The sequence below is a fragment of the Callorhinus ursinus genome, unplaced genomic scaffold (genome assembly GCF_003265705.2).
Source record: "Callorhinus ursinus isolate GAN/ISIS: 27379988/994484 unplaced genomic scaffold, GSC_fseal_2.0 scaffold45, whole genome shotgun sequence".
Lineage (NCBI taxonomy): Eukaryota > Metazoa > Chordata > Mammalia > Carnivora > Otariidae > Callorhinus > Callorhinus ursinus.
This window is the reverse complement of record NW_027397107.1, coordinates 5535822-5562456: the sequence shown is the minus strand read 5'-3', so window position 1 is coordinate 5562456 and position 26635 is coordinate 5535822. Positions and strand designations below refer to the sequence as shown.

Here is a 26635-nt window from a genome sequence, read left to right as displayed (position 1 = left end):
CAGAGGAAGAGAGACTCTCAAGCGGACTCCCCACTGAGCACGGAGCACAACACAGGCTCATTCCATCTCACGACCCTGAGATCACGACCTGAGCTGAAACCAAGAGTCAGACACTCAACTGACTGAGTCACCCAGGTGACCCAGGTGTACAGGTGACTGTACACCCCGAAGTGTACAGTTCGGTAGTGATAAGTATATTCACATTATTGTGTAACCAATCTCTACAACTTTCTCATCTTAAAAAATCGAAACTCTATACCCATTAAACTCAACTTTTGATAGATCATTTTGTATGTTTTTTAATGTTTCCTTTCTGTTTTATTCATGTAAAGTTTCTGGACCAGCAGAGCTGAGGGAACCCAGACTTGAAGTGAAGCAACTCTGCTGAGGTGAGCTTCCTTGTGAAGTCCTGGCTGAGCCAACAGCAGGCCCTTGTCCCTGACACCTCCGGGTCCGCAGGGCTCCAGGGGCCCCGTGGGAGATGAAGGTAGCCATCCATTTCCCCCCCTGAAGGATTGGCCGTGGCACTTACGCACGTACTGGGTCATCCTCACCCAAATGGCTCTATGCCTGGCCATTTGGAATCCCTACCGAACAGTGGGAAAGCTGTTCCCATAAAAGGAATAGATGGCTTTGAAACCCTGGCCATTCTTATACAATGGAACGCTGCTACAGTTTTCTGGAGGGCAGTTTGATAGAGTGTGTGTCAAAAGCCTGACCCAGTGGTTGACTGGGATTTTATTTTAAAGGAAAATAAAAACATGTCTGGAAACAGATACACAGGATGTTCACTGCAACAAACAGATATGAAATTGGCAACAACCTATATGTTACTTATTTGTTTAGAGAGGGTGAGCGGGGAGCGGGGCAGAGAGAGAAAGCGAGAATCCCGAGCGGACGCCGAGCTGCGCATGGAACCCAACATGGGGCTCGGTCCCACGACCCCAAGATCATGACCTGAGCCAAAATCAAGAGTCTGATGCTCAACTGACTGAGCCACCCAGGCACCCCGGAGCATGTGACTTCTAATCTCAGGGTCGTGAGTTCCAGTCCCACATTGGGCATAGAGATTACTTAATTTAAGAAAAAAAAAAAAAAAAAAGTAGGGATGCCTGGGTGGCTCAGCCAAGTAAGCGTCTGCCTTCCACTCAGGTCGTGATCCCAGGGTCCTGGGATCGAGTCCCACATAGGGCTTCTTGCTCTGTGGGGAGTCTGCTTCTCCCTCTCACACTCGCCCTGTCAAATAAATAAATAAAATCTTTAAAAATAAATAAATAACATGTCTAGAAATGGGACAACATCAGGTAATTTTCACCTCTTATGATTGTTTCAGGTCAGCACCATGGCCGCTCCACAGGATTCAAATGAGACTTCCTATCTGTTCCTTCCAAACAGTAAGGACTGGGAAGAGCAAGGCATTCCTGACTTTGTCTACGGGCAGAAGGAACTTGTTCTGGAAGGGATTCAGTGGCCTAGGGCTGCCCCCAGCCTCCTGGACACAGCACCGCGGTCTCGCTTTGACTCTGCGCTCTGCTCCGCCTGGAGGCAGCGGATGGACCTGGGGCTCTTCCGCTACCGCCTGGGGGAGCTGCAGACCCAGACCCTCCCGGGTGCTGTGGGTTTTGTGGCTCAGTTGAATGTGGAGCGAGGCGTGCAGAGGAGGCGCCCCCAGAACATCCGGAGTGTGAAGCAGGCATTTGACCCTGAACAGTTTAACTTCAACAAGGTCCGGCCAGGAGAAGTCCTTTTCCGTTTGCTCCGGGAGCCCGATCTCCCAGGTGCTGTCCAGCAAGAGGACATCCTCGTCATGATCAATGTCAGCCCCTTGGAGTGGGGCCACGTGCTGCTGGTGCCCGAGCCCCGCCGTGGGCTCCCCCAGCGCCTGCTGCCAGGCGCACTGCGGGCCGGAGTCGAGGCAGTGCTGCTGAGCTCACACCCGGGCTTCCGCGTCGGTTTCAACAGCCTGGGTGGCTTGGCCTCGGTGAACCACCTGCACCTGCACGGGTACTACCTGGCTCACAGACTGCCTGTGGAGGGGGCACCGAGCGAGCCCCTGGACCCTGGGGGCCGTTTGCATCTGCTCCGGGCCCTCCCAGCTCCCGGCTTCCTCTTCTACACAAGCGGGCCGGGGCCTGACTTGGAAGCCCTGATAAGCAGGGTATGTCGGGCCACCAACTACCTGACCGACCATGAGATTGCCCATAATTTATTTGTGACCCGGGGGGCCCCCCCTGGAAAGACATCACCTTCCTCCGCTCTCACAGGCGTCCGAGTAATTCTGTGGGCCCGGAAGTCCAGCTTTGGGGTAAAGGAAGGCGAGGTGTTCAGTGTCGCCCTCTGTGAGCTGGCCGGGCACCTCCCTGTCAAAACGTGCCAGGATTTTGGCAGTCTGACAGAGGCAGCCGCTCTGGCCCTCATTCAAGACTGTCTGCTGCCCTCGGCCCAGGCGGAAGAAGTACAGGCAGCCCTGGTGGCCTTGGTGGCCCAGGACGAGCAGTAATCCTTCTAGAAGTATTTATTTTCTACCTGCTCTGAGTCCCTTTCCATGTGGTCATTTGGGCGTCCATGACTGCCACCTTACCCTAACCCGTCTCAGCCCAAGGGGAGGGATAAAGAACTGATAAGTGGTCTCTAAAGAGAAGAAACCTTAGAATAAATTGAATGAATGAGGCATCATGAAGGTATCCACTTCTCATTTTTCTTCTTGGACAAGCCTCAGGGATGTCAAACCTGTTACTAAGAAGGGAGTATGGGGGCGCCTCGGTGGCTCAGTCAGTTAGGCATCCAGAGTCAGCTCAGGTCATGATCTCAGGGTTGTGGGATCAAGCCCCACATCGGGCTCAGTGCAGAGTCTGCTTGAGGTTCTCTCCCTCTCCCTCTGCCCACCCCCCCCCACACATTTGCACACATGTGTTCTCTCTAAAATAAGTCTTTTTTAAAAAACAAAGAATGCACAAGAGTTACATACCCTGGGGCTCCTGGGTGGCTAAGTCAGTTAAGCGTTTGCCTTCTGCTCAGGTCTCATGATCCTGGGCTCCTGGAATTGAGCCCTGCATCAAGCTCCCTGCTCGGTGGGGAGCCTGCTTCTCCCTCTCCCTCTGCCCCTCCCTCTGCTCCTGTGTGTGTGCTCGCTGTCTTGCTCATAAATAAATAAAAATATTTAAAGAAGAGTTACGTATTCCTGACTTCAGACTTTTCATATCAAGTCTTGGCAAAGTAATGGTTTAAGTGCCTCTGGCATTGTGCCCCCACTTCTGCCCTCACCTCTGCGTGTTCTCCCGTCGCCTGCCTCCAATGACCATTTCTTCATCCCTCCCCTCCATTCGGTCTTGCTCCCGCATAGGCCCTTCTTAGAGCACCTTGCCCTGCCTGGCCAGCCTTGAATTTCCCTCCAGCCCCCAGCACTAAGTTGAGTGTACCTCCTGTACATCATCTCGTGTGAAAAAAGGCATCTTCACAACTTGAATACCGCCATTTACCAAGAACAGGCTGGCAGAGCAGAGGTCTGGCAACTTGTCTGAGGCCAGACGGCTCACAGTGCTGGGGTCAGGACCACAGCCCCGGTTGTCAGGGGCCAGAAGCTGGCTCTGTGCACCGGTGACTGCCTCTCTAGGCAACGGCCCGCATAGTAGTGGTGGTGTCCTTAACAGGTGACAGGCCCTGAGCTGAGGGTCAGGTCCCTGAGTAGCTGGCTTTCTCTGTCCAGGTCTTGTCTGAAGTTTTTATATAGAATTTTAGTGTTGTACATCCCAGAAGATGTTATAAAGCCTCATTGGGTTAAGGCAGAATATGTACCACGAAAAAAAAAGTTTAACATTTACATTTAAATATTACATATTTGACATTTAAATTCCTATAAAAAATTTGGGGTCAACTTCCTCTCTCTGGCACATCACAGTAATTTTAGCTTATGCTTCTTTCTGTGAGTCTTTGCATATACAAGCTCCAATAGCGTCACTTTGTGTTGCTCGCTCAGTCTGGAGGAAGTACAGATGACCATTACAGCAAAGGGGATTTTGTGTCCCAGGTGATGAGCCCAAATATCGGGTTTTTCCCCCAGGACTGCTGTTCAGAGGAAAGCCTTCTCTGGCCAAACCAAGTTTCTCCATAAGATGGCGGGGGCGCCATGTGCTGCTGTGGGGGTGTGAAATAGCTTTTCTTTATGGTGGTACTTCTCAACTGTTTATAGAGCTCATGAATTGTCAAGAAGGGAATTCAGAAGCTTTTTCTAAGCTTAAGTGTGGAACACTTAGGGGACCCTCCATACTCACCTTCCAGCACCATAGAAAGGTAGGAAGGCACGATCTGGCCCAGCACCTCTCCACCTCTGCTTGCATTTTGGTTGAGGGCCTATGTAACCAAGGGGTTTGGGATTTAATCTAATGGGAAACCTTTAAATTGGGGAGTATCCAATTTGCATTAGAAAGAATACTTAAGCTGTAATGGATGGGTGTAGAGGAGGGAAGAACAATCAGAGTCCAATTAAGAGGTTGCTGCATGGTGGCAAATTCAGGCAAGAATTGGTGATGGTTCAGGTCCCAGAATAGTGTCTGGAACGCTAAATATTTGTGCGAAGAATGAGAAAAATGATAGTCCTGGAAGGCAAGGGACTCCAAAGCATTTCAAGAAGGGAGTAACAGAATATATGCTGAAGAAACAGCAAGAAATGGGTGAATCAAACAGTGCCCACGTGTTTTTAAAGGAGGGAGATTTTAAAGTGTCCTCTAGATTGAGGCACACGGGATAGTCTTTTTAAAATGACAAGTCGGACTGAGTTCGGTGGTCGGAGGGTACGGACGTCAGGAGGGGCAGTGAAGGAGCGCTATGAGGCGGCCGCTCTGTTACGCAGCGCAGCAGGGTGAGCGCTATTCACGGCTGTCCCTCCCGAGCGCCGAGCGTGTTCACCCAGGTCACTACAACACCGAAGGCAGGCAAGCAGGGGTTTGTCCCGAACGCAGACTTGGCCAAATTCCGGGGCCCGGCCCGCGCGTTCGAGATAGGCTGGGGAGAGACGTGTGCGAAGCGGCGCGAATGCGGAACGACTGCAGGTCCCGGCTGATGCAGTCCCGAGAGCGGCCGCAGACGCGCGACCCCGACGGCGAGGCCCCCACTCCCAGGGCGGGCGTTTCCGCCCGCGCGCAAAATGGCCTCGGCCCGCGCCCAAGTGGGTGTGGTTCCGGGAAGGCCCCGCCCCCAGAACGCTTCTCCAATGGGGGCCGCCCTCGTGTCCATGGCGACAGCGGCGGCGGCGGGGGCTGGCTTGCTCAAGGAGGCGCCGCCGCCGCCGGGATCTCCGAGCTAGGAGCGAACCCCGGAAGGCGGGGGGGAGCGGGCTCCCCCTCGCGATCGGCGGGGACAGCCAGTCCTGTGGAACAAGGGGGCGGTCCCGGAGGCCCAGCGACGCCCGGGAAGGAGCAGGAGCCGGGCGAAGGGTGGACATGAGCGACCACCTGAGACCAGCCTCGGACCGCTAGGGGCGGACCCAGCAGCCCCTCCTCTCTCCTCGGAATCTCGGGTGGGCAGTGTCCGCCAGGGGCTCCCCCTCTGCCAGCAGAGCCCAAGGGGTCTTAGCCATCAAGTGCCAGTGTGTACACATGGAGAAACCGAGTCATGGGACAGGGAAAGGGCCGGCTTGGGGGACCTTTGGTCTTCAGCTCTATTTTAAAATCGAAGTTCCCCCCAAAGCCCAGCCATTCCCCCTTCCCATTCAGGAATAAAAAAGCCACGGTCATGCGGCCTGCCAGCTCCGTCCAGCTTCTGCGTGCACCCCAGTGTGTCGTATGGAGGGGTGATCTTGGATGATCAGGGATTGTCGGGGAATCCAACATTTCACAGGCATTCCCCGGCCCCCATTACCTACTCGGAAACCATCCCATTCTGCAGTGGGATTGTTCTGTTCTGAGGGGCCAGCAACGTTCCCCTATAACACCATGAAGGAGGCCCTTTGCACCGACTCCTGCAGGCCTTCCTGGGCCTGGAAGAAGGAAGCTCTGATACATATTTCACTCTCACCCTCTCTCCTCAGAACCTAAGAGGATGGAGCCAAATACCTGCAAGACCAGCGAATCGGAGGAAGACTACGTTGGGGAAGAGGAATCCGAGGAGGAATGTGTTCAAGGGGAAGCTACCATCCCTTCTGACTCTCCTCAGCAGGAACTCTCAAAGGCTGACTATAAGGAATTTGGGGATGGAGTTCCCTTATCTATTGTGGCCAAGAAAATTCCAAAGAAAATCATAGCCCCAACTGACTCAGATGACTTAGAAGTTGGGAGGAGAAAGAGAAGGCGGAAACGCAGGTAACAGACAGGTGCCTGGGCCCCCTCACCTGCCTGGCTCCCGAAGAGAGTCACCCCTTGGCCTCCCTTCAGCAGTTCGGGGGGGTCTTCCCTTTAATCTGCAAAAGAGGACTACAGGGAATACAGGAACATCATTAACCTTTTGGTAGTACAAAAACACAAAATTCTGAACCATTTGAGCTGGCTTGGTTTGCATTTTCGGCACCTTTCTATCATCCTGGTCTTTAAGTGGCTTTCAGAGAAAATGAATTGCATTGTAGATGTGTCGGGTGCCTCGCAGCCCAGGGTCTGTCCTTTATCCCACTCTGCCTGATTTCCGCTATTCCTCCATTCCAGACCCCTGGCCATCAACCTGACCAACTGCAAGTATGAGAGCGGTAAGCACCCAGCTCACTCACACACCACTGCGCATAAGAGGGCACATGCAGGTTTTGCTCTGGGGATGGTCCCCCAGTCAGGCTCCCAGCCCCTGTACCTTGTTAGGCTGGCCTATAACTGAGCTACTAGCCGCTGAGACACCACTGTTCCACTTAGGCTTCGTGGTAGGGTGGAAATCCCCCAGCTAGCTAGCAAGAAAAAAAGTGACTGAAGGTCACCATTGCCCTGCCCTCCCCAGATTTTACCAGAATTGAGACGAGAACAGGTCAACACGGTTTTTTTTTTTCCCAAGGAAGCCCTTGAGGGGGCTTCAGGAATTAAAAGAAAAAACTGACCAGCTAGATCAGCTATCTTTTCATCTCCTCCTGTGCCCACTGCCATCACCACGGGGCCACCCAGTGTGGGAGGTGCCAGTGTGACCCCTCCAGAGGGTCGGCTCTGCAGGTCAGAAACCATCCCAATTGAGAGAGAGAGGACTGAGAGGAGCAGAGAGCCAGGCTCTAGTTTTCTCTGTCACAGATTTTGGAAGGGCCCTGACAGCCTCATGACCTTGGAATTGTCACATGGTAATTAAGCTGCAGCACTGAGGTAAGAACCACCTCCGTCTTCAGCCCACTCTCTGGCCGAGTCTCTTCCTTACCTGACCCAGCTACAATCCCAAGGCTTGCTGCCAGTGTCTCGGCTGGCCCCGCTGATCTCCCTCTCTCCACAGTGCGTCGGGCAGCCCGAATGTGTGGCCTGAAGGAGGTGGGGGAGGACGAAGAATGGACTGTGTACTGGACAGACTGCTCTGTCTCACTGGAACGAGTCATGGACATGAAGAGGTTTCAGGTACAACCTCCGGACCCAAGGGCCTAAAGGGGCCATGGTCCCTGAATGAGTCCTCCTGTCCTTCTGCTTGGGCACCTGCGGCTGCCACCCTCTGTGGCTGTCCCCCTGGGCAGAGCAGGAAAGGCCACGGCCAGGGCTTCTGCTCCCCTGGAAAAGTCCTCCTCTTGGGTTTCTGGAACTTCTCTTATAGGAAGGAAGCTTCTGCTGGGCACCGTTTGCCTGAAGGCATCTGTGCCCAGCTGGCCCCCTTCGGGGCAGGTGAGCCCACCTAAGGGGAAGGCTGGAAGGGAGCTTCGATGCCAAGAGCCGGGCCAGGAGAGTGATCCAGCTTCTAAGCAGCTTAGCCTAGCAGCCGCATCCATTGAGAGTCAGTGTGGGGTTCAGCACAGCAGCAAGAAAGTCAGGAAGGATGGCTCCTCAAAAAGAATATAACCTCTTCATGGCATTTTTGTTATCCTCTAATTGCGTCTTTTTTTTTTTTTTTAAGATTTTATTTTTAAGTTAATCCCCATACCCAACATGGGGCTTGAAATCAGAACCCGGAGATCGAGAGTCACCCACTCCACCGAACGACTGAGCCAGACCTCTCACTGGGTCTTTGTGGTGGTTAGCAACACAAGAATGTAAAAAGATCTGCAGGCTTAGTTTGAGGGGAAGCCAGGAAGGGAGTTGAGGAGACTGTAACTTGTCCTACGACAAGTCACGGGAGAAGAGCCCGAGGGAGAGACAGAGAGTGAACTCGAAGTGCTCGAGAAGCCCCAAGGGAGGGACACGCAGGAAGCAGTGGGAAGATGAGCAAGACAATAATTAACAGCATTCCTTGACGATGTACTGAATGTCAGTCACTGTATTAAATGCTTTTACCACCCTTACCTCATTAAATCCTCAAAAACAACCCTGAGTGGCAGATACCCTTTTGTTAAGAGGACACCAAGGCTCGGAAACACGAATTTTCTGCAGCGAGTGAGTGGTAAAGCCAGTGAGACAGCCCAGAACCAATGCGAGATGCTGCCTCCTGGCATTGGGGTTCCAACGGGCACCCTGGCATCATCATATCCTTGGGGGGGGGTGCTGTAGCAGGGCATTCCTGGGACTGCTTCTCAACTTCCTTTGCTCTTTTGGAAAATGGTTTCTCGTTTGCTTGTGCTCCCATGCACCAATTTTTCTTATAGGACGAGTCTCCAGTGGTCTGGGGGATGTTATCAGGTGGCTAGAAGGCCCAAAGTCCTGGCAAATCCTTCTTGCTGCCCCTCATTTCCTGACCTCAGGGTGGACGTGTGTTTTGGGAGAGGCCAAGGAGGCCAAGGTTCTCACTTGCCTTATGGAACCTTCCTTTTCTCCCTTAGGGTATTGGGTACAGTGTTTATCCCCATCGTGACTTTTTTTTTTTTTTTTTTTTTAGGATTTTATTTATTTGAGAGAGAGAGAGAACACAAGCAGGGGGGAGGAGCAGAGGGAGAGGGAGAAGCGGACTTCCGGCTGAGCAGGGAGCCCAAGGCGGGGCTCGATCGCAGGACCCTGAGATCATGACCTGAGCTGAAGCCAGACGCTTAACCAACTGAGCCACCCAGGCACCCCCCCCTTTTTTTGAGAGAGAGAGAGAGAGAGCACACGTGCATGTGTTTGTGGGGGGTAGGGAGTGAGGAACAGAGAGAGAGGGAAAGAGAAAGAATCCCAAGCAGGCTCCACGCTCAGCACAGAACCCAGTGAGGGGCTCGATCTCAGGACACTGAGATCATGACCTGAGCTGAAATGCAGAGTCGGATGCCTGACCGACTGAGCCACCCAGGAGCCCCATCCACTGTGACTTCTACCTTGACCTTTCCAGTCCTCCTGGTATGCCCAAGGCCCCAGGGACTGCCGCTTACTCTGCTGGTGGGGGTAGATAACCAACTGACTCTGTTTCAGAAAATCAACCACTTCCCTGGAATGACAGAAATCTGCCGCAAAGATCTGCTGGCTCGGAACCTCAACCGCATGCAGAAACTCTATCCTACCGAGTACAACATCTTCCCCCGCACCTGGTGCCTCCCTGCAGAGTGAGTGAGCCCCTGCTCCCCAGGCTCATATCCTTGGGGAAGAAAGGTTTCACCATCTCGTTCCCTCCAGACTCTGGCCTTGTGACCTAGAAAGTCTCAAGGGATGAGAGTTTCAGCTGGTCTAAGAAAAGGAGGTCCGAGACGGAGGCTCCAGAAGAGTGTGGACAGGACAGCAGAGCTCCACAGGGCCTGGCTCAGCTGTGATGCACCGAAGCCTTCTGACCAGCCTCTCTCTGCACGTAGCTTTGGGGACTTCCAGTCCTATGGTCGTCAGCGAAAAAGCCGCACTTACATCTGCAAGCCAGACAGTGGCTGCCAGGGACGGGGCATCTTCATCACCCGAAATCCCCGGGAGATCAAGCCAGGAGAGCATATGATCTGCCAGCAATACATCTCCAAGGTGAAGGGTGCCTCAGAACCACCAGGGCCCTCCCCGAGCCCTGGGGCTCCTCATCTCTCCCCGTGTCAGAGAGGAAGCCAGCCTACCCTTCGGCTCCTATCCTTCCTGCTGTTTCCCCTTAACTTGGAGGCAGTCCAGAGCCATGGTTCAGAGCCAGCCTGTCTGGGTCTGAATCTGAATTTTCCCACTTCTTAGGTGTGTGATCTTGGGCAATTTCTTATTCTTTCTGTGCCTTAGTTTCTTCATTTGTTGAATGGGAATAATAGCAGTAACTACTTTATGCTTCATAAGGTTACTATGGAAATTAAATGAGTTATCATGATTTGAAACGCTTACAGCAGTGCATGGGATAGAATGAGCACTTCAGAGGTTTTCTTCCCTGGCGGGTTTGCATGCTTTCAGCCCTTCCTCATTGATGGCTTCAAGTTTGATATGCGAATCTATGTCCTGATCACATCCTGTGACCCTCTTCGGATTTTCATGTATGAGGAGGGCCTGGCCCGCTTTGCCACTGTGCCCTACGTGGAGCCCAGCCAGAGCAACCTGGTAAGGGGCCAGCTAGCAGTCCTGGGGGGCAGGGCGGCGACCTCTTCTTGTGAGCACAGAGGTTCTATGGAGAAACCAAGTAGAGAGGCTTATCATTGTCATCCGTGAACTGGGAATGAACCAGTGAGCACCCTGGCATCTGGCGGGGAGGAGAGCATTTGGTGGGTGGTGACTACTGCAAGGTCCTACCTGGAGGAGCCTGGCCTACATCCTTCCCCAGGGGCTTATGGGACAGTTCTTAGGTGAAGAGGGACAGGAGATGAGCCGTCCCGGGGAGGGATGGGTAATAAAAACGCAACGAAGGGCTGGAGAGGGGTGCTGCAGGGAAGCAGTCTGAGCCACAGGGCCACTCTCTTCCCAGGATGACGTCTGCATGCACCTGACCAACTATGCTATCAACAAACACAATGAGAATTTTGTCCGAGATGATGCTGTGGGCAGTAAGAGGTACTCCCTCTCTGATTGCTCCTTAGCCCTACAGTCTCAGCAGCCCATGAAACTGAGCTGGCTCTTGGGAGGCCAGTTGCTCAGGAAAACCATCTTTACAGACCCCTGTCTTGTGCCTGACCTCTAAGTGCAGCCCCCCCCCTTCCACCGTAAGTAAGCCCCACTTCAAGCTCTCACGTAGGCGCCCGGAAGTAGGGTTAATGGTAGGGACCCTCCTGTCTGTGGCCCAGACCCACTGGTGTAGAAATGGGTCCTCCTCTGAGCACTGGGCCTCGCAGGAAGCTGTCAATGCTCAACGCCTCGCTGCGAGAACATGGCTACGACCCCCGAGAGCTGTGGGGGGACATCGAGGACATCATCATCAAAACCATCATCTCAGCCCATTCCGTTCTTCGCCACAACTACCGAACCTGTTTTCCCCAATATCTGACTGGAAGTACATGTGCCTGTTTTGAGATCCTTGGTTTTGACATCTTGCTGGACCACAAGCTGAAGCCCTGGCTGCTGGAGGTGAGGAATGTCTTTTGGGCTTTGCCAAACCAAGGTCCAGAGGCCACCCTGAACGGGATGCCTGGGGTAGGAGTGCACTCAGTTGGTAGAACACAGAATGGGGGACATGGTGGCACTGGGTGGGGATGAACCGGCAGAAGGTGTAAGATCATCTCTCTGCTTTCCACCTGCTGAGTCAAATCTTTGTGGTCTCTGGCCTCCACCATAGGAATCCAGGATTTAGATCCCAAGTGTTTCTCAGGTAATCTTTGTCTTTAGGGACACACTGTCTATAGAATCAGGCTGTCTACTTTGCTCCCATCAGCCTGTGTGTTGGAGGGATCTCTGCGGCAGAGTCCTGTGGCCTTGTAAGTCAGAAACACCCAGCCCCCTTGGCCGAGGCCTCTGTGGGGGGATGTCTTGACTAGAGCCTCCAGTCAGGCCTGCAAGAGACCACACCTGCTTGGGTGGTCTAGGAATGGGGTGGATAATGACTCCTCCTGGCAGGTAAACCACTCTCCAAGTTTCACCACCGACTCCCGCCTTGATCGAGAAGTGAAGGATACACTTCTCTGCGATACCATGACCCTTGTCAACCTCCGTGGCTGTGACAAAAGGAAGGTGATGGAGGAAGACAAGCGGCGAGTCAAGGAGCGGCTTTTCCAGTGCCACCAGCAGCCACGAGAAGCCAGGTGCTCCAGGTGTCTGAGTGGTCTTGTTAGCACTGGCCTGGGTGTTAAGAGTGCTACTTTAGGTGGTGAAAGTGGTCTGGGGCTGATGAGCTATGAAGAATAACTTTTCTTCTGCACAGATAATATATGACCTGTCATAGACAATATGTTCAAAATTCAAAAGATACTGTGAATAATCTCTTAACTCTTCTCCAGCTACTGTGTCCCCCCCTGGAGGAGCTAATCTATGATCCTAGGGTCACATGTATACTCTCACAAACATTTACTGCATACGTACCTACATATATACATATATATTTATACAGATTGTTCTTCTCCCTTTACCCAGACAATAGTGTAACTTTCGCACTCTCTGTACCATGCTTAGCAGTGTCGTTTGGAGCTATTTCATATTAGCACATAAGGAGCTTTATGCCGTTTGACGAGCTGTTTGTTCTTGCTTTTGTTTTTTTGACAAAGCCCCTCTAGAAAGTTTATAATAATGAAACAGAAAACAGTTTAGTCATTCAACAATAAGGGATTGTTAAAATCAGTCTTTTTCACCCACTGTTGCTTTCATTGTAAGATGGGTTACAAACATGGTGATTTGTTGCTGATACTAAATTATTATGTTAATAATACGTACAAATGAGTTGGAGTAGATTTAGAATTATTCCCATAACAACATTGCTCTTCGCCACCTGCATTGCAATATGCAGGGCCAGTGTGTATTTGATTTGTCATGATTTCCTGAGGGCCTGGCACACAGTAGGCACTCAAGTGTGTGAATGGAGGGGAAGTATAACTGTAAATATGCTGGGGATTCCCACAGTGGGACTGCACACGTGACTGTATGAATCATGTCCTTCAGCAGGGAAAAGGGCTGAAAATTACTGGACTTATTAAACAGACATACAGGGGCGCCCTGTATGTTTAATAAGTCCAATAGTTAAATAGGCTTCCTAGTATTCAAGTGATTCTATGAGTGTATGTGACTCTTGTTCTCGGGGTTGTGAGTTCCAGCTTCACGTTGGGTGTAGAGATTACTTCAAAATAAAATCTTTAAAAAAATAAAAAAACAGGGGCGCCTGGGTGGCTCAGTTGTTAGGCGTCTGCCTTCAGCTCAGGTCATGATCCCAGGGTCCTGGGATCGAGCCCCGCATCGGGCTCCCTGCTCCGCGGGAAGCCTGCTTCTCCCTCTCCCACTCCCCCTGCTTGTGTTCCCTCTCTCGCTGTGTCTCTGTCAGATAAATAAATAAAATCTTAAAAAAATAAATAAGGTACAATCATAGAATCACTTGAATACTGGAAAGCCATTGTAAAATATTGTTGTATGATCCCATTTTTGTCCGAAACAAGGAAGGAAGGAAGGAATAGAGAAAGAGCAAAGTAGTTAGTAGCAAAGCTGGGATTCAGACTTGGGGGTCCTGCCCCTGAGTCCATGCTCATAACCAATATACTAACTGCACAGTAAGATTATGGGAGGTTTGATCTTCTTTTTGCGCTTCTGCTTTTTCTGTAATTAACATAGATTACTCTATAATCAGAAACCTAAAAGATTGTGATAACTTAGAGTACTAGCTTATGAGGGGACCCCTTTGCACTTAAGATGAAAACCCGATTTCTGGAAGTCAAGCCTCTGTTTCCATGGCTGCACACAGGTGGGATTGGCCCAATGGCCTTGGCAGCTTTCCCTACATGGGAAAGGCCATGAAGCTAGCAGGAGATCCTCAAAGCCTCGGCCAGCCTTCCTTTCCTCACTGAACGTTCTCACAATCCTCCTGACTCACTCTGAGCTTGGTTTCCATAGGCGAGAACACATTGAGTCGTCCCACGCAGCAATACTGGACCAGGAGCGCTATGAGGATTCCCACCTCGGGGGGTACCGGCGGATCTACCCTGGGCCTGACACGGAGAAGTACACACCTTTCTTCAAGCACAATGGCTCCCTTTTCCAGGAGACTGCTGCTTCCAAGGCCAGAGAGGAGTGTGCCAGGTACTCTGCCTTTCATTCTCCTCTGTCCACTTGGGTGGGGCATATCCTGAGGTTGACTTGCTCCCCGGCAGGGTAGAGAGGAAGCCGGACACTTGAGCAAAGAGGAATGGAGTCATACATCCTATCAGACTCTTAGTGACTCCATTTCCACTTAGGAGGTTTCCCATCTTCCCCTTCATTCTTCTCCCTTCAGTCTCCTCAACAGATCATAATTCCCCACTCTCCCATCCCCACTTTCCCTCACCCTGCTTCTCCCCAACACAATTTCTCCAGCATCTGAAGCTGCTGTGTCTTATCAGGCAGCAACTGGAAGAGATCCGCCTTAAGCAGGAACAGCAGGAGACCTCAGGCAGTAAGAGGCGAAAGGAAAACAGGGACCAGAACCAGGGCGAATCAGCAGGGGAGAAGAGCCGATCCAGGGCCCGGCTCCAGGGCCTTTCCACCCACTTGGCTTACCGGAACCGGATCCGGGAGAAAGAGGTGTCAGGGGTTTGGTAGCTCTTGCCTTCCTGCAGGAAATGGGTTGGGACTCCTAGAGAAGGGAATCTTTGCTGTCCTCTCCTCCTCTTGTGAAAGAGAGGAGTTCCTAATGAATACACTGGATCTGGCCTGGTGGACCGGGAGGTGAGAGAGAGAACGATGGCAGAGAACCTTCCGCTAGGGTCAGGGAAGAGATGCGAGGGTGGGTAGAGTGGGCAGGAGTCCCGCAGCCATCCCTGTTGATGGTGTGGGCCTCACCCTTGGAGATCTTGCATTCATCTCTCATGTATCTCATAGCTGCTACCGGTACACCTGGGTACCAGGCATCCTCAGGAAATCGTGGAAGAAGAGGAGCTGGAGCGAGTGAAGGCCCTGCTACAAAGGGAGAATCTCATCCGAAGCCTCGGTATTGTAGAGCAGCTCACGCGCATGCTGCACCCCAGCCACCGGGGCCAGAAAAAACTTCATGAGTATCGGGTGAGGGTCCCTCCGCAGCATCTCAGAGCAAAGGAGGAAGGGCTGCAGCAGCACATGGTGGTGGTCACAGCACAGGCCGCTAATGTGATGGTATCTGGCACGGAGCCTGGGAAAGCAGAGTATGCTGGGTGTTGGGAGAGGGTCTCTGGGTTCCTTTTGCACTTGTTCCCAAGCTCCCTTGTTTGTAGTAATGACATCTGGCAAAATGCAGCTCCCAACCTTCTCCTAAGAGACCTGTTCTCTATATCCCAGTCTTGCAATAATCCCAAACCCATGATTGACAAAGAACAAGGCCACCACCCTCGGTGGCTTCTGTGTAATCTCTTCCTAGCACTGCCAGTACCATGGCTCTAATGGGTGATAAGTAAACAGACTGGGGCCAACAGAACAGCTGCTGCATTCACTATTCCCTGGGCTAGTAGCAAGCCTATTGGGTCCTCAGTTTTTGCTGAGCTCCAAAGGAGTCAACAGGTTAAATAGTGGCCACAGCCTAGATGCTTCAGTTACCTGTTTTCTCACACCGTTCCATCCAGCCTCACAAGAAATGTGGTAAGGGGCTGCTCTTCTCCTCTAGCCTAGATTTCACCAGGACGGGCTGGGCAGTCAAGAACTGCAATCTGTGAGTCTGGTCCCACTGGTCCTCCTGAGAGGGGCCGCCAAAGAGCAGGGCCGCCCTCATTTCCTGCATCCAGTTCGGGCCCACAAATTGATCCCCAGGATCTTAGGGCCACTACCAGCCATGAACGCAGCAATTCCACATCATTCCTGGTGCCACCTACAGCCCAAGACCTTCAACTGGATAGGAGATCCAGCAGCCATCGGCCCCTGTTCATTGTCAATGAAGACATCTGGAAGGCGCTATTTTTCCAGTGCCAGAGTCAGGCTCACTAGCCGTAAGTATGCGAAATTAGCTTTGGTCACTCTGACTTGTGTAAATTCCCACTAGCAAACATTACAGCTGGGATGTTCCCAAAATAGAACATGGCACTTCCACCAGTGTGGAAATGGGATAGGTAGTGGACCCTGGTAGAAATGGCAGAAGTACAGTCCCAGCACTCAACAAACATAACAGGGAAACAGACACGTAAACACGCAATTACAATACAGTGTGGTAAAGATGCTGGAGGGGAGCATGGGATCCCATTCCTCTGTGTTGGTAATTGGGCAACAGTTGGTAAAGAGGTGAGCGAATCTCCTGTGAATACCAACTCAGGGGACCCATGTTTCCACTGCAGAAGGCCAAGCCAGCAGAAGGCTAGAAGCCATAAACAGAGCCCTGGCAGGATCAGTGCCATCCTCTTTAACCCCAAAGCAGGGCTATCTTCTGCAACCAGAAAGAGTGCCAAGTGGCTCATGGACTGAATGCGCCTTGCCCTCCGCGGTAGACTCTGAACACAGAGCACCCAAGGCCCGGGATCTCACTCTCTGCCCTGCCTCTGCACCCCTGATGCTGCGCACCACCGCCCTCCTTGACATCAGCCACCATAGGTAAATGCAGGATGGAAGCCCAGCACTCAACCTCTCCTGGAGAGCCCCCTCAGGTTTCCAAAGGAGCAGAGGGCCTTCAATCTTTGCTAAATGAAAGACTGTCACCAAGCTTCAGTTTGAAAAGCCCTGGCCAGGAACCCTGTTTGCACAGGGCAAAACACAAAGACACCAAGAATTCCTCAATACCCTAAGATTATTTTCAGATCCGTAAAGACTAAAAGATGAAGAGGAGCCAGGGTCGGCCATGTACTCATCCCCGCCCTTCAGACCTTATCCTGGATTTATTGCTAGGTGATGGGTCTGAACCCCGGGTGCAGCCCGGGGCTAGAGGTCATCCTGGCGACAAGGAGCCCCTTTCCCAGAGGAGCCGAGTGCCCAAGGCACGGGGCTGTCGTCATCAGAGGACCGCCGAGGGGACGCCCTTTCCGCCGCCGTGGCGGGAGACAGGCCGGCCTGGGCAGCCGTTGGGGCGGAGGGGCGGCTCTTGGCAAATGAATCCGTCTTTTTATTAAAGTTTATGGCGTTTTGCAGGAGTGTCCTCTACCTCATTCCGGCCCTTGCATTTCAGGCTCAATACTCTCCACATCCGGGGCCGGGAAGGGTGTGCCGCATACGGGTTCAAGCCCAGATATCCCGCCCTCGGCCGGAAGCGGGAAAGACCCGCGGCCATCCCTGCTTCCGGCCCGCCTGTCCACTTCCGCCCCCGCCCCCAGACTTCCGGTACTGCGTGTTTCGGGCTGCCGAAGGCTGTTGTGGACATGGCGGTTACTCTGAGCTTCTTGCTGGGCGTGCGTGTACGTGCTGCTGTTGCTCGCTGTGGGTTCGCGACCCGGGGGGTGGCAGACCCCGGCTCTCTCGGCCGCGAGCCGGACCCCGATTCCGACTGGGAGCCGGAGGAGCGGGAGCTGCAGGAGGTGGAGAGGTACCGGCTCCTTCCCGGGCCCCTCCCCCTGAAGTAGGGCTTCGCGCCCCTGCGCTCCAGGCCGCGCCCCCTTGGAGCCGGGCGTGGTGCCGCCGTATCCGCCTTAGCCCTTGTTTCTTATCCGTTGTCAGGGGCGCAGGGGCAGGCGTGCGGCTCCTTTGGGACCACAGCTTTCTTCACTAGTGACGTGTTTCATCACCCGTTTAGAAAGTTCGGCATGCTTACGGGCTGTGTTAGGTGTTAGATTTCTGGGGAGGTGTATGGAGCAGGTCTGAGCCAACACACATGGCCTGGTTGCCCTTGCAAACAGAGAGAAGAGGGCTGGGCTCTTTGTGATTTAGTCCGAGGCTGTTCAGCCACCCAGTCTGCTCCCACGCATGGCTTCTCTCCCCCAGCACCCTGAAACGACAGAAAAAAGCCGCCCGGTTCCAGAAAATTCGGAGGCAAATGGAAGCGCCGGGTGCCCCGCCCAGGACCCTGACGTGGAAAGCCATGGAACAGATCCGGTAAGACTCGCTGTAGTTGGGATCTGCTGTGATGAGAAGTGAGGGATACGGGGGGGGGGGGCCTAGAACGTTATTTTTATATTTTACTTTTTTATCATTTAAAATTTCTAAATGACAGGTGGAATAGCATAACGAATTTCCGTAAGCTTGTCATCTAAATTTAATAGTTCTTAACATCAGGACACAGTTGGTTCGTTTTTGCTGAAATTTTAAAAGAGTAAGCTGCAAGACATCCCATCATTTAACCTCAGCCGAAGATCGTGACGTTCTTAAGCGAAGGTCAGGGATGGGGGCTTCCATGGTTATGTTATGTACGTTTTCTGAAGAGAAAATCCCTATCTTAAAAATCATAGATCTTTTTTTTTTTAAGTCTTAATATTTGTTGTTTTGAAGGGACAATACATTACATATGGTTCAAAATTAGAAAATCAGAAAAAAAAAATTAGAAAATCAGAACAGTGTAATGTGGTATACACATTGCAAAGTTTTAATCCCAGCCAGTCTCCCATGGAACTATTTTTGTGCCTTTTTCCAAGTCTCTTTATGCAAATAGGAGTATGAATATAGGTTTTTATTTTCATTTCCTTAATCACAAACGGAATACTGTAAATACTGTTCTACACTTTTCCTTTTTCACATATTTCTTTTTCTTTACATTTTTTTTTAAAGATTTTCTTTTCAAATTATCTGTACACCCAACACAGGGCTCGAACTCACAACCTGGAGAACAAGGGTCTTGTGTACTGATTGAGCCAGGCCGGAGCCCCTTTTCACCTATTTCATAGATCTTTCCACTTCAGAACAGAAAGCTCTTTTTTTGGAGAAATCATAGTAAATCATAACTTTTTTTTTTTTTTAAGTAATATCTATGCCCAGTGTGGGGCTCAAACTCGTGACCCTGAGACTAAGAGTTGCATGTTTTACTGACTAAGCCAGCCAGGGGCCCCAGTAATTCATAATTTAGTTAACCAGTCTCTCATGATGTGTATTTGGCTTGTTTGCATTCACTTGCTGTCACAAATAGTGCTCTCCTGAATATACACATGATTCCACGTATCTACCCTGTGTATTTGTTGCGTACCTTCTTTAGAAGTAGAGTTGCTGGGTGCAAGGGCAGATGGATTTGCATTTTGATGAATATTGCTAAGCAGGCTTCCATAAGTTATGTGTCCTTTTCCATTCCCATTAGAATGACTCTGAAGTTGACACTTAGAAGGAAGGGGATTCTGTAGAGCAAGGAGATTTTGTGAGCCTGTAGCACCTGTTTCGTGTCATCCTCCTTTCCCCTCTTGAACAACGGCTTTTCCAAATCTTCCTGTCACCTCCCTTTCTGTGGTTAATAGATACCCTTTTACTTCAAAGAAAAAACTGACCATTAGTTAAGAGCCCTTTAAAGCTTGGTCTTCCTCTTTATTTCCCGTTCTCAGTGTTTACAAACCAGGGGAAGTGGTAGCCCTTTACTTGTCTAGGACCGATCCTCTGCACTAGGCCATAGTTGTACCTAATTCCTCAGAGACCTACATCTGTCACCTCAGGTTCTCCTTCGTCCTTTTGTTCGCAGGTAGCTCTTCCTGGCTGCCTGTCCTGGTTTGTTTGGTCACAACAGTGAAACCGTTGTCCACAAATCTTATCAGTGACTTTCTCAGTGCTAGGCACTCCTGACACTCTAGTCTCCAGCCTTTCTGTCTTTCTTTTTCTTTTTCTTTTTTTTTTAAAGATTTCATTTTATTTATTTGACAGAGAGACACAGCAAGAGAGGGAACACAAGCAGGGGGAGTGGGAGAGGGAGAAGCAGGCTTCCCGTGGAGCAGGGAGCCCGATGCGGGGCTCGATCCCAGGACCCTGGCATCATGACCTGAGCCGAAGGCAGACGCTTAACGACTGAGCCACCCAGGCGCCCCTAGTCTCTAGCCTTTCTAATGTTTTGGCAGCATTTGATCTTGTAGTGTGTTTTCTTGAAATTAATTCTCTTCTCCTTTGATCCAAGGTACTACTCACTTCTATTTCTTTTTTTTTTTTTTAAGATTTTATTTATTTATTCATGAGAGAAGGAGAGAGAGAGAGAGAAGCAGGCTCCCAAGGAGCAGGGAGCCCGATGCGGGACTCGATCCCAGGACCCTGGGATCATGACCTGAGCCGAAGGCAGTTGCTTAACCATCTTGAGCCACCCAGGCGCCCACTCACTTCTAGTTCTAGAGCTGCTTTTCTCACTTTCCTTCCTGGGCTCCTGTCGTTCCTCCTGTATCTTAAATACTGCTGTTTTTTAGAATTGTGTCCTTGGTCATTCTCTCTCCACCTGTTTCATTCATGTGGCTTCAACCACCCCTGCTCTTCATTTATGACTTCCAAATCTGTCATCCTCAGGCCGTGCTTTTCTTCTGACCTGTATATATTCAACCACGCACTAGACCATCTCTGTTTGGATGTCACACATGTTTTTCAAACCCAACATAATAAAATAGCAAACTCCATGTAACAAAAGAAAATTGATCATTATTCCCTGTTGACTTCATTTTGCTCCTTTTTTCGCTCTATCCCTGAATGGTCCCGCCAATCACTCAGGCTGAAAGCCTGAATCTGCGCTGACTTCTACCCCCAGTATTTAGTCCTTACCAAGCTCTACCATAAGGCCTTCCTATAACAGTTCTCAGCTCTCTTCCTTTTCCTGCTTTCTTTGCAGCTGCCGCAGTTCAGACTGCCTGCATTACCGGGACAGCCTCTTGCCTGATTTTTCCATCTCTAGTCCTGCCACTGAAAACTGCCCCCGGATTGAGCTTCAAAATGAAAAGCTGCTTGTGGCATTCCACTGCTTAAAGTCCTTCCTGTACCTGCATATGGTTTGCCATAGCTTGTGTGTCCTGAATTGCAATTCTTCTATTTTTGAATACACCCACTTAAAAATCCTTCCTTGGGGGCGCCTGGGTGGCTCAGTTGGTTAAGCGACTGCCTTCGGCTCAGGTCATGATCCTGGAGTCCTGGGATCGAGTCCCACATCGGGCTCCCTGCTCAGCGGGGAGTCTGCTTCTCCCTCTGACCCTCTTCCCTCTCGTGCTCTCTATCTCTCTCATGTTCTCTCTCTCTCTGAAATAAATAAATAAAATTTAAAAAAAAGCAATATCTCATTTGAAATTAGTGCATCTGGCTGAGAAAAAAAAAGGGTCAGTGTATAGTAAGAGTTATATAAATGTTCATATCCTTTACTACCATGAATTCACAACTCAAACTGTATCTTAAAGAAATAGCTCAATAGAAAAAAAAAATCCTTCCTTGGTTCACTGTTGCTTTGGGATAAACTCCAGACTTGTAAGCATGACATGATCGTCTTCCTGTCCTCACTGTTGGACAAGTTGAGCTATTGCCAGCAATGGTAATGTACTGCTCTGCATTTTATATGCTGCCCTGGCTATCATCAATACCTTTGATCTCTTCTTTCTCTCCTCCCCAGCTTAGTACTCTTCGTCTTGGTACTCTTCGTCCTTTCACACCAGCTGTAGGTGGGCTTCTGAAGCAAATCCCGAGCCACGCCTCACGTGTTGGGATATCTTATCCCTGGGTCTCTCCTGGGTGCTCTGACAGCATCCTCTCCTAGGACTTACCACACTGGTGTTATATATGTTAATATTCTGTCTCCACCACCAGATTTTATGTTCTTTGAAAGGAGGGACAGTCTTCATGCATCTCCAGGATCTACCAGGGGCCTGGGGGCCTGGTGCACAGTGGGAGGAGTTTAGTTGACAGAAATAAAGTGACTTAGGAGTGGTTGGGTGTTGCTGTCAGCTCACAGGAATGGAATACAGCCATTTAGTGGCAAAGGTAGAGGCTATGTATGTTTGCAGTTCTTCCGAGCCCTCTTCTTTTCACATAAATATCACTAGATTATCCCTTAGCCACTTTGATAGACTGCTTCACACCTTGAAAACCTAATCCTTTTTCCCATAGGTATTTACATAAAGAATTCGCAGAGTCCTGGTCAGTTCCTAGATTAGCTGAAGGCTTTGGTGTCAGCACTGATGTGATCCGAAGGGTTTTAAAAAGCAAGTTTGTACCCACATTGGAGCAGAAGCTGAAGCAGGATCAAAAAGTCCTTAAGAAAGCTGGGCTTGCCTACTCACTCCAGCAGCTCCCCAGCTTTGGGGATACCTTGAAGTCGCTATCTGCAAGCCACTCTGGATCAGGCTCTTTGTTGCTGCAAAGTGGTGAATCCTCATTCAAAGGCTGGGGTCACAGCACAGCTTTGCACGTGATAGAATCAAACACTCATGGTACAAATACACCAAGGAGACAGAAGGGAGGGAATAAAGGAATCCGGGTCCCGGAGGAGGAGCGCTCTGTGCCTGTTGCAGCGGCCGTAGGTCATCAGCGAGAGCTGCAGAAATACTCCACCAGTGATGGTGCGGGCAAGAGAGGAACTGATGGTTATGGATTGCCAAGTGACAAGCTGGAAGATGTGAAGGCACAGGAGCCAGGTGATCAGAACTTCAGCAGCAAAGTAGTCCAGAGGGGGCGAGAGTTCTTCGATAGCAATGGGAACTTCCTGTACAGAATTTGAGCTGGAGCATGGCTTATGTAGATGCCAAGTGAAACACAGCTGGGAGAGTATATTTGGAGCTGCCTGGACTTCTGTCTATGGATTATCCGCCTTGGGACAGGAGGAAATAATGAGCCTGGAATGTGGGAGGAAAGAGCTGCTCATTTGAATCTGACAAAATGCAGTGAACTTCACAGGGCAAATGTGTATGGCAGGGCAGGGTTAATGACTGGCTCGGTAGATTTCTAGCTTCCTGGAGCACTGCTCCTGGTCTGACCCACCTGGATCTTTAGTACTCACCCTTCTTGCTTGGGCTCTCTATGTTGAAACTAGCCCATGTTGCATGTATTGTTAGGACTTTCTGTGATACTTGCAATATATGTTTGGGAAAAAATGAAAAGTTTGCCTTCTGACCTTAGAAGTAAGCAACTTACTTCTTGATTAACGAACATTAATAATTCTGGAACTGCTTAGTCGATTGTTTTCATTATGTGCAAAAATAAAGTAAAATGTAGCAGTTTGTGTTGATTGGTGCTCTCTGGGGTGGGAGGGTTTACCTGTGAACCTGGGGAGTGAGGGAGGGAAAGAGGCAAAGGGTGGGTCCCTTGTCCTTGAACGTTAAACACTGGGAGAGAGATGGAGCCTGAGGTGTTCCCAACAAAGGGCCCTATGCAGTTCACCCTGCTTAGTAATAGATTTTGACAGCTAAAAATTGGACCTTCCCTAATCACCTGGTCTAAAGTAGGTCTTCTTTCCTTCAGTTGCTGGGGCTTTGAAAGAGATTGGAGTATGGGGGATTGACCCCTCCCCCACAAAAAAAGCAGGCAAAGGCTTTAGGGCCCTCAGCATAATCTCTAAGCTACTTTCAAAAGCTTGAATAGCATCTAATTTTACAGTTGTCATCAGATTTTTCCAAGGGAGCTGTGATGTGGGCGAGAACGGGTATTAATTTACCGATTCTTTGAGAGACTTCATTATAACCAGAAAGTGATGATCAATAGACAAAATAGAATGAGACACATGCAAGCAACACAAGAGTCTGAGGACAGTTTTCAGTCATACCTCATTTTAACAAGTCACTGGCAAAATACTGGTTATTCAGAATTTGAATATATGCAGGATATTTAATGAAAATAATTGATTTTCCAAACCATCATCGAGTCTGTTCATGAATCTCATTGCTATTTCAAATGTCGTTAATAGCGATTACAATCTCATTGATTACTGTTAACTTGGGCATTTGTTCAATATGAATGGCAAGGCCCTGTCACATGCCAAAGTAAGAGAATCCAGGTGCTGGTAATACAGCAGTGGGCAGATAAGGCCCTGTTCTCCCTGCTGTCACTATCGTGACACTATCAATTTTTTTATGATTTAAAAAACAAGGTAATTTGCCCTTAGAACGTTTTGGTCATTTTAAGAGGTGGAAGATGCTGTTTGACTAATTTTTAACCCCTGCAAGTCATTTGACTTTCCCCCGTGGGTTATGGAAAATTAGAAGCTATCATTAAAAAGCTTTGATGTTTTCCATTTACCTCATCCTCTACCATCCTATTGCATACTAAGCTTAAATCTTTTTTCCAGTCTTGCAAATCCCAATCTAAGGTTTTGCACCTACTGGTTCTTTGTCTCCAGATTTTCACGTGGCTGGTTCCATGTCATTCAAGCCTCAGATCAAATGTTACTTTCTTAAGCTTTCCCTCATCACCCAGTCTAAAGCAACGCCCTTCACATTCTGTCACCACACCGTGTTTAATATTCCCTGGCATTTGAAATAGATTACTGCTGTATTGTTTGTCATCATGCACCTTGCCCATGGGGGCAGGAGACCTGTGTTCATTGCTGTAGTTTCAGCTCCTAACATCGATTTCAGTATTGGCTGAGTAAAGAAATGGTTGGAGAAGCTCTCACCATGAATCAGCCAGGCCGGTATGGCAGAAAACCCTGCCTTTTACCTTTGCCAGCCTACCCATCCAGACCTCAGCCAACAAGACCTAAGCTTCCTCTGGGTTGACCTGTTCCTGCTTTATTCCTTTTTAAAGATTTTTATTTATTTGAGTGAGAGTGCTTCCGTGAATTTGATTAAGAAGGAAGGGGGGAAGAATCTTAAAGCAGACTCCCTGCTGAGCACAGCCCCCCCCCCCCCCCCCCCCCCCCCCCTCTGGGTTCTGTCTCATAACTCATGAGATCATGACCTGATCTGAAACTAAGGTCATGAAACTAAGAGTCGGAGGCTTAACCCACTGAGCCACCCAGGCGCCCCTGCTCCTGCTTTATTCCATCAGCCTGTCTCAGATCCTAACTCACCAGCACTGCAGTGTTTTGGGAAACTGCATCCCCTTACCCCAGCCCAAGCTGGAAAGGCAGCTGAGGGATTCACCCAGTCTGTGTTCCAATGGGCTGAGGTCATAGGACTCTATGGTGCCCTACCCCCAGGCAGTCCTGTTTCATGACATGATGAAAGACATTGACATCACAATGCGTGAGTTGGAGCTGCACTTTGGGGCATAGTGCAGGGTCTGGTGGAGGAAGCAACAGTTGGAGGGGCCCTGCCTAAATTGGAAATAAAGTGGCTATGGGTGGAATGGACACCTCCTGGCGACCTTGGGGTCAAAGCCCCAGAGGCTAGCAAACTACAAACAAGACACTGAAGTCCCTGTGTCTTGGAGGGTCTATGTGTCACCAATCTGCTCAGGGCAGTTATCACCTCTCTGCAGAGATTTGATCTGATGGGGAGGTGGTAGAAAAAGCTCAGTATAAAACACTAGATAAGCTCTTGAAGCCCAAAAGTTTCTTGTTTGTTTTTTGCTTAATCTTGTATTATAGAATTTTCCAAACACAGGAAAGTGGGGGTAATATTGTAATGCAATGAACTCTGTGTACACATTGCTCCGCTTTAACATTTAACAAATGGCCAATCTTTTTTCATTATCTCCCATACTTGCCCCACAGCTCCCCCTGGCTTATTTTAAAGTGAATCCTATGGGATGCCTGGATGGCTTAGTCAGGTAAGCGCCTGTCTTTGACTCAGGTTATGATCCTGGGGTCCTGGGGCATCGGGCTCCTTGCTCAGTGGGGAGCCTGCTTCTCCCCCTGCCTGCCGCTCCCCCTGCTTGTGCGCTTGCTCTCCCCGCCCCCCCACCGCAAATAAGTAAAATCTCTAAAAAAAAAAGGAAGCGAAACCTGTATACTTCATATTATTTCATCTGTAAATAATTATTTCATCTGTATACTATATATCTGAAAGAGATAAGGACTCCCTTTTTTTTTAAGTTTATTAATTTTTTTTGGAATTTCTACACACAATGTGGGGATCGAACTGAGGACCCTGAGAGGAAGAGTCACATGCTCTTCTGTCTGAGCCAGCCGGGCACCCCAAACTTTTTTTTTAAGATTTTATTTTTTTAGAGCAGGGGTGAGGAGCAGAGGGGGGACAAGCACACTCCATGCTGAGCAGAGCCTGACGTGGGGCTCAATCCCACGACCCCGAGACCACGACCTGAGCCAAAATCAAGAGTTAGATGATTGGGGCACCTGGGTGGCTCAATCGTTAAGCGTCTGCCTTCAGCTTGGGTCACGATCTCAGGGTCCTGGGATCGAGCCCCACATCGGGCTCCCTGCTCCGCGGGAAGCCTGCTTCTCCCTCTCCCACTCCCCCTGCTTGTATTCCCTCTCTTGCTGTCTCTCTCTCTGTCAAATAAATAAAATATTTAAAAAAAAAAGATGGGGCGCCTGGGTGGCTCAGTTGGTTGAGCGGCTGCCTTCGGCTCAGGTCATGATCCCAGGGTCCTGGGATCGAGCCCTGCATCGGGCTCCCTGCTCAGTGGAAAGCCTGCTTCTCCCTCTCCCACTCCCCCTGCTTGTGTTCCTGCTCTCGCTATCTCTCTCTGTCAAATAAATAAATAAAATCTTTAAAAAAAAGAAAAAAGATGATCAACTGACTGAGCCACCCCAGTGCCCTCTTAACTCCTTTTTAACATAGACACATAAGCCATTACTATACCTTAAAAGTTTTAGTAATTAGTATGAGCTAATATCCTGATCATATTCTCTTACTATTTCATAAATTACTTTTATGCTTCATTTCTTGGAATTAGGATCCAAACAAGGTCCACACATTGCAACATTGCATGATGTAGCT

The 26635-nt window shown here is 50.0% G+C and overlaps 2 protein-coding genes across 11 annotated transcripts in view; both read left to right on the top strand.

Moving 5' to 3' along the window:
* The window catches only part of GDPGP1 (GDP-D-glucose phosphorylase 1), an 11528-nt gene extending 8848 nt beyond the window's left edge, over positions 1-2680 (top strand). For 3 of the 7 annotated variants that reach the window (XM_073882235.1, XM_073882234.1, XM_073882233.1), the window contains 2 exons: positions 333-389; positions 1396-2680. In XM_073882235.1, the coding sequence (XP_073738336.1) occupies positions 1553-2500 (948 nt within the window). In that variant the 5' untranslated portion in view covers positions 333-389; positions 1396-1552 and the 3' untranslated portion in view covers positions 2501-2680. Of the gene's footprint in view, positions 1-6; positions 390-1333 lie in introns of those variants that run through there. The other 4 variants (XM_073882231.1, XM_025893090.2, XM_025893088.2 and 1 more) reach the window with 2 other exon arrangements.
* Positions 2681-5246: 2566 nt separating this feature from the next.
* Positions 5247-23018, top strand: LOC112839933 (tubulin polyglutamylase TTLL13). Of its 4 annotated transcripts, none has more exons than XM_073882229.1 (19): positions 5247-5515; positions 6026-6296; positions 6633-6673; positions 7387-7505; positions 9414-9544; positions 9788-9944; positions 10347-10490; positions 10852-10937; positions 11216-11447; positions 11934-12118; positions 13908-14093; positions 14393-14573; positions 14871-15050; positions 15625-15669; positions 15832-15943; positions 16286-16538; positions 17107-17460; positions 17856-17966; positions 20647-21061. In XM_073882229.1, exons 2-19 carry the CDS (start codon positions 6037-6039, stop codon positions 20903-20905), a joined length of 3036 nt encoding a protein of 1011 aa, XP_073738330.1. In that variant the 5' UTR covers positions 5247-5515; positions 6026-6036; the 3' UTR covers positions 20906-21061. The 4 variants fall into 4 exon arrangements, with proteins under 4 accessions (XP_073738330.1, XP_025748869.1, XP_025748867.1 ...); XM_025893084.2 differs by lacking the exon at positions 20647-21061 and adding an exon at positions 21906-23017 and having other exon boundaries at positions 5251-5515; XM_025893082.2 differs by lacking the exon at positions 20647-21061 and adding an exon at positions 21906-23018 and having other exon boundaries at positions 5251-5515; positions 15625-15943.
* Positions 23019-26635: the final 3617 nt, after the last annotated feature.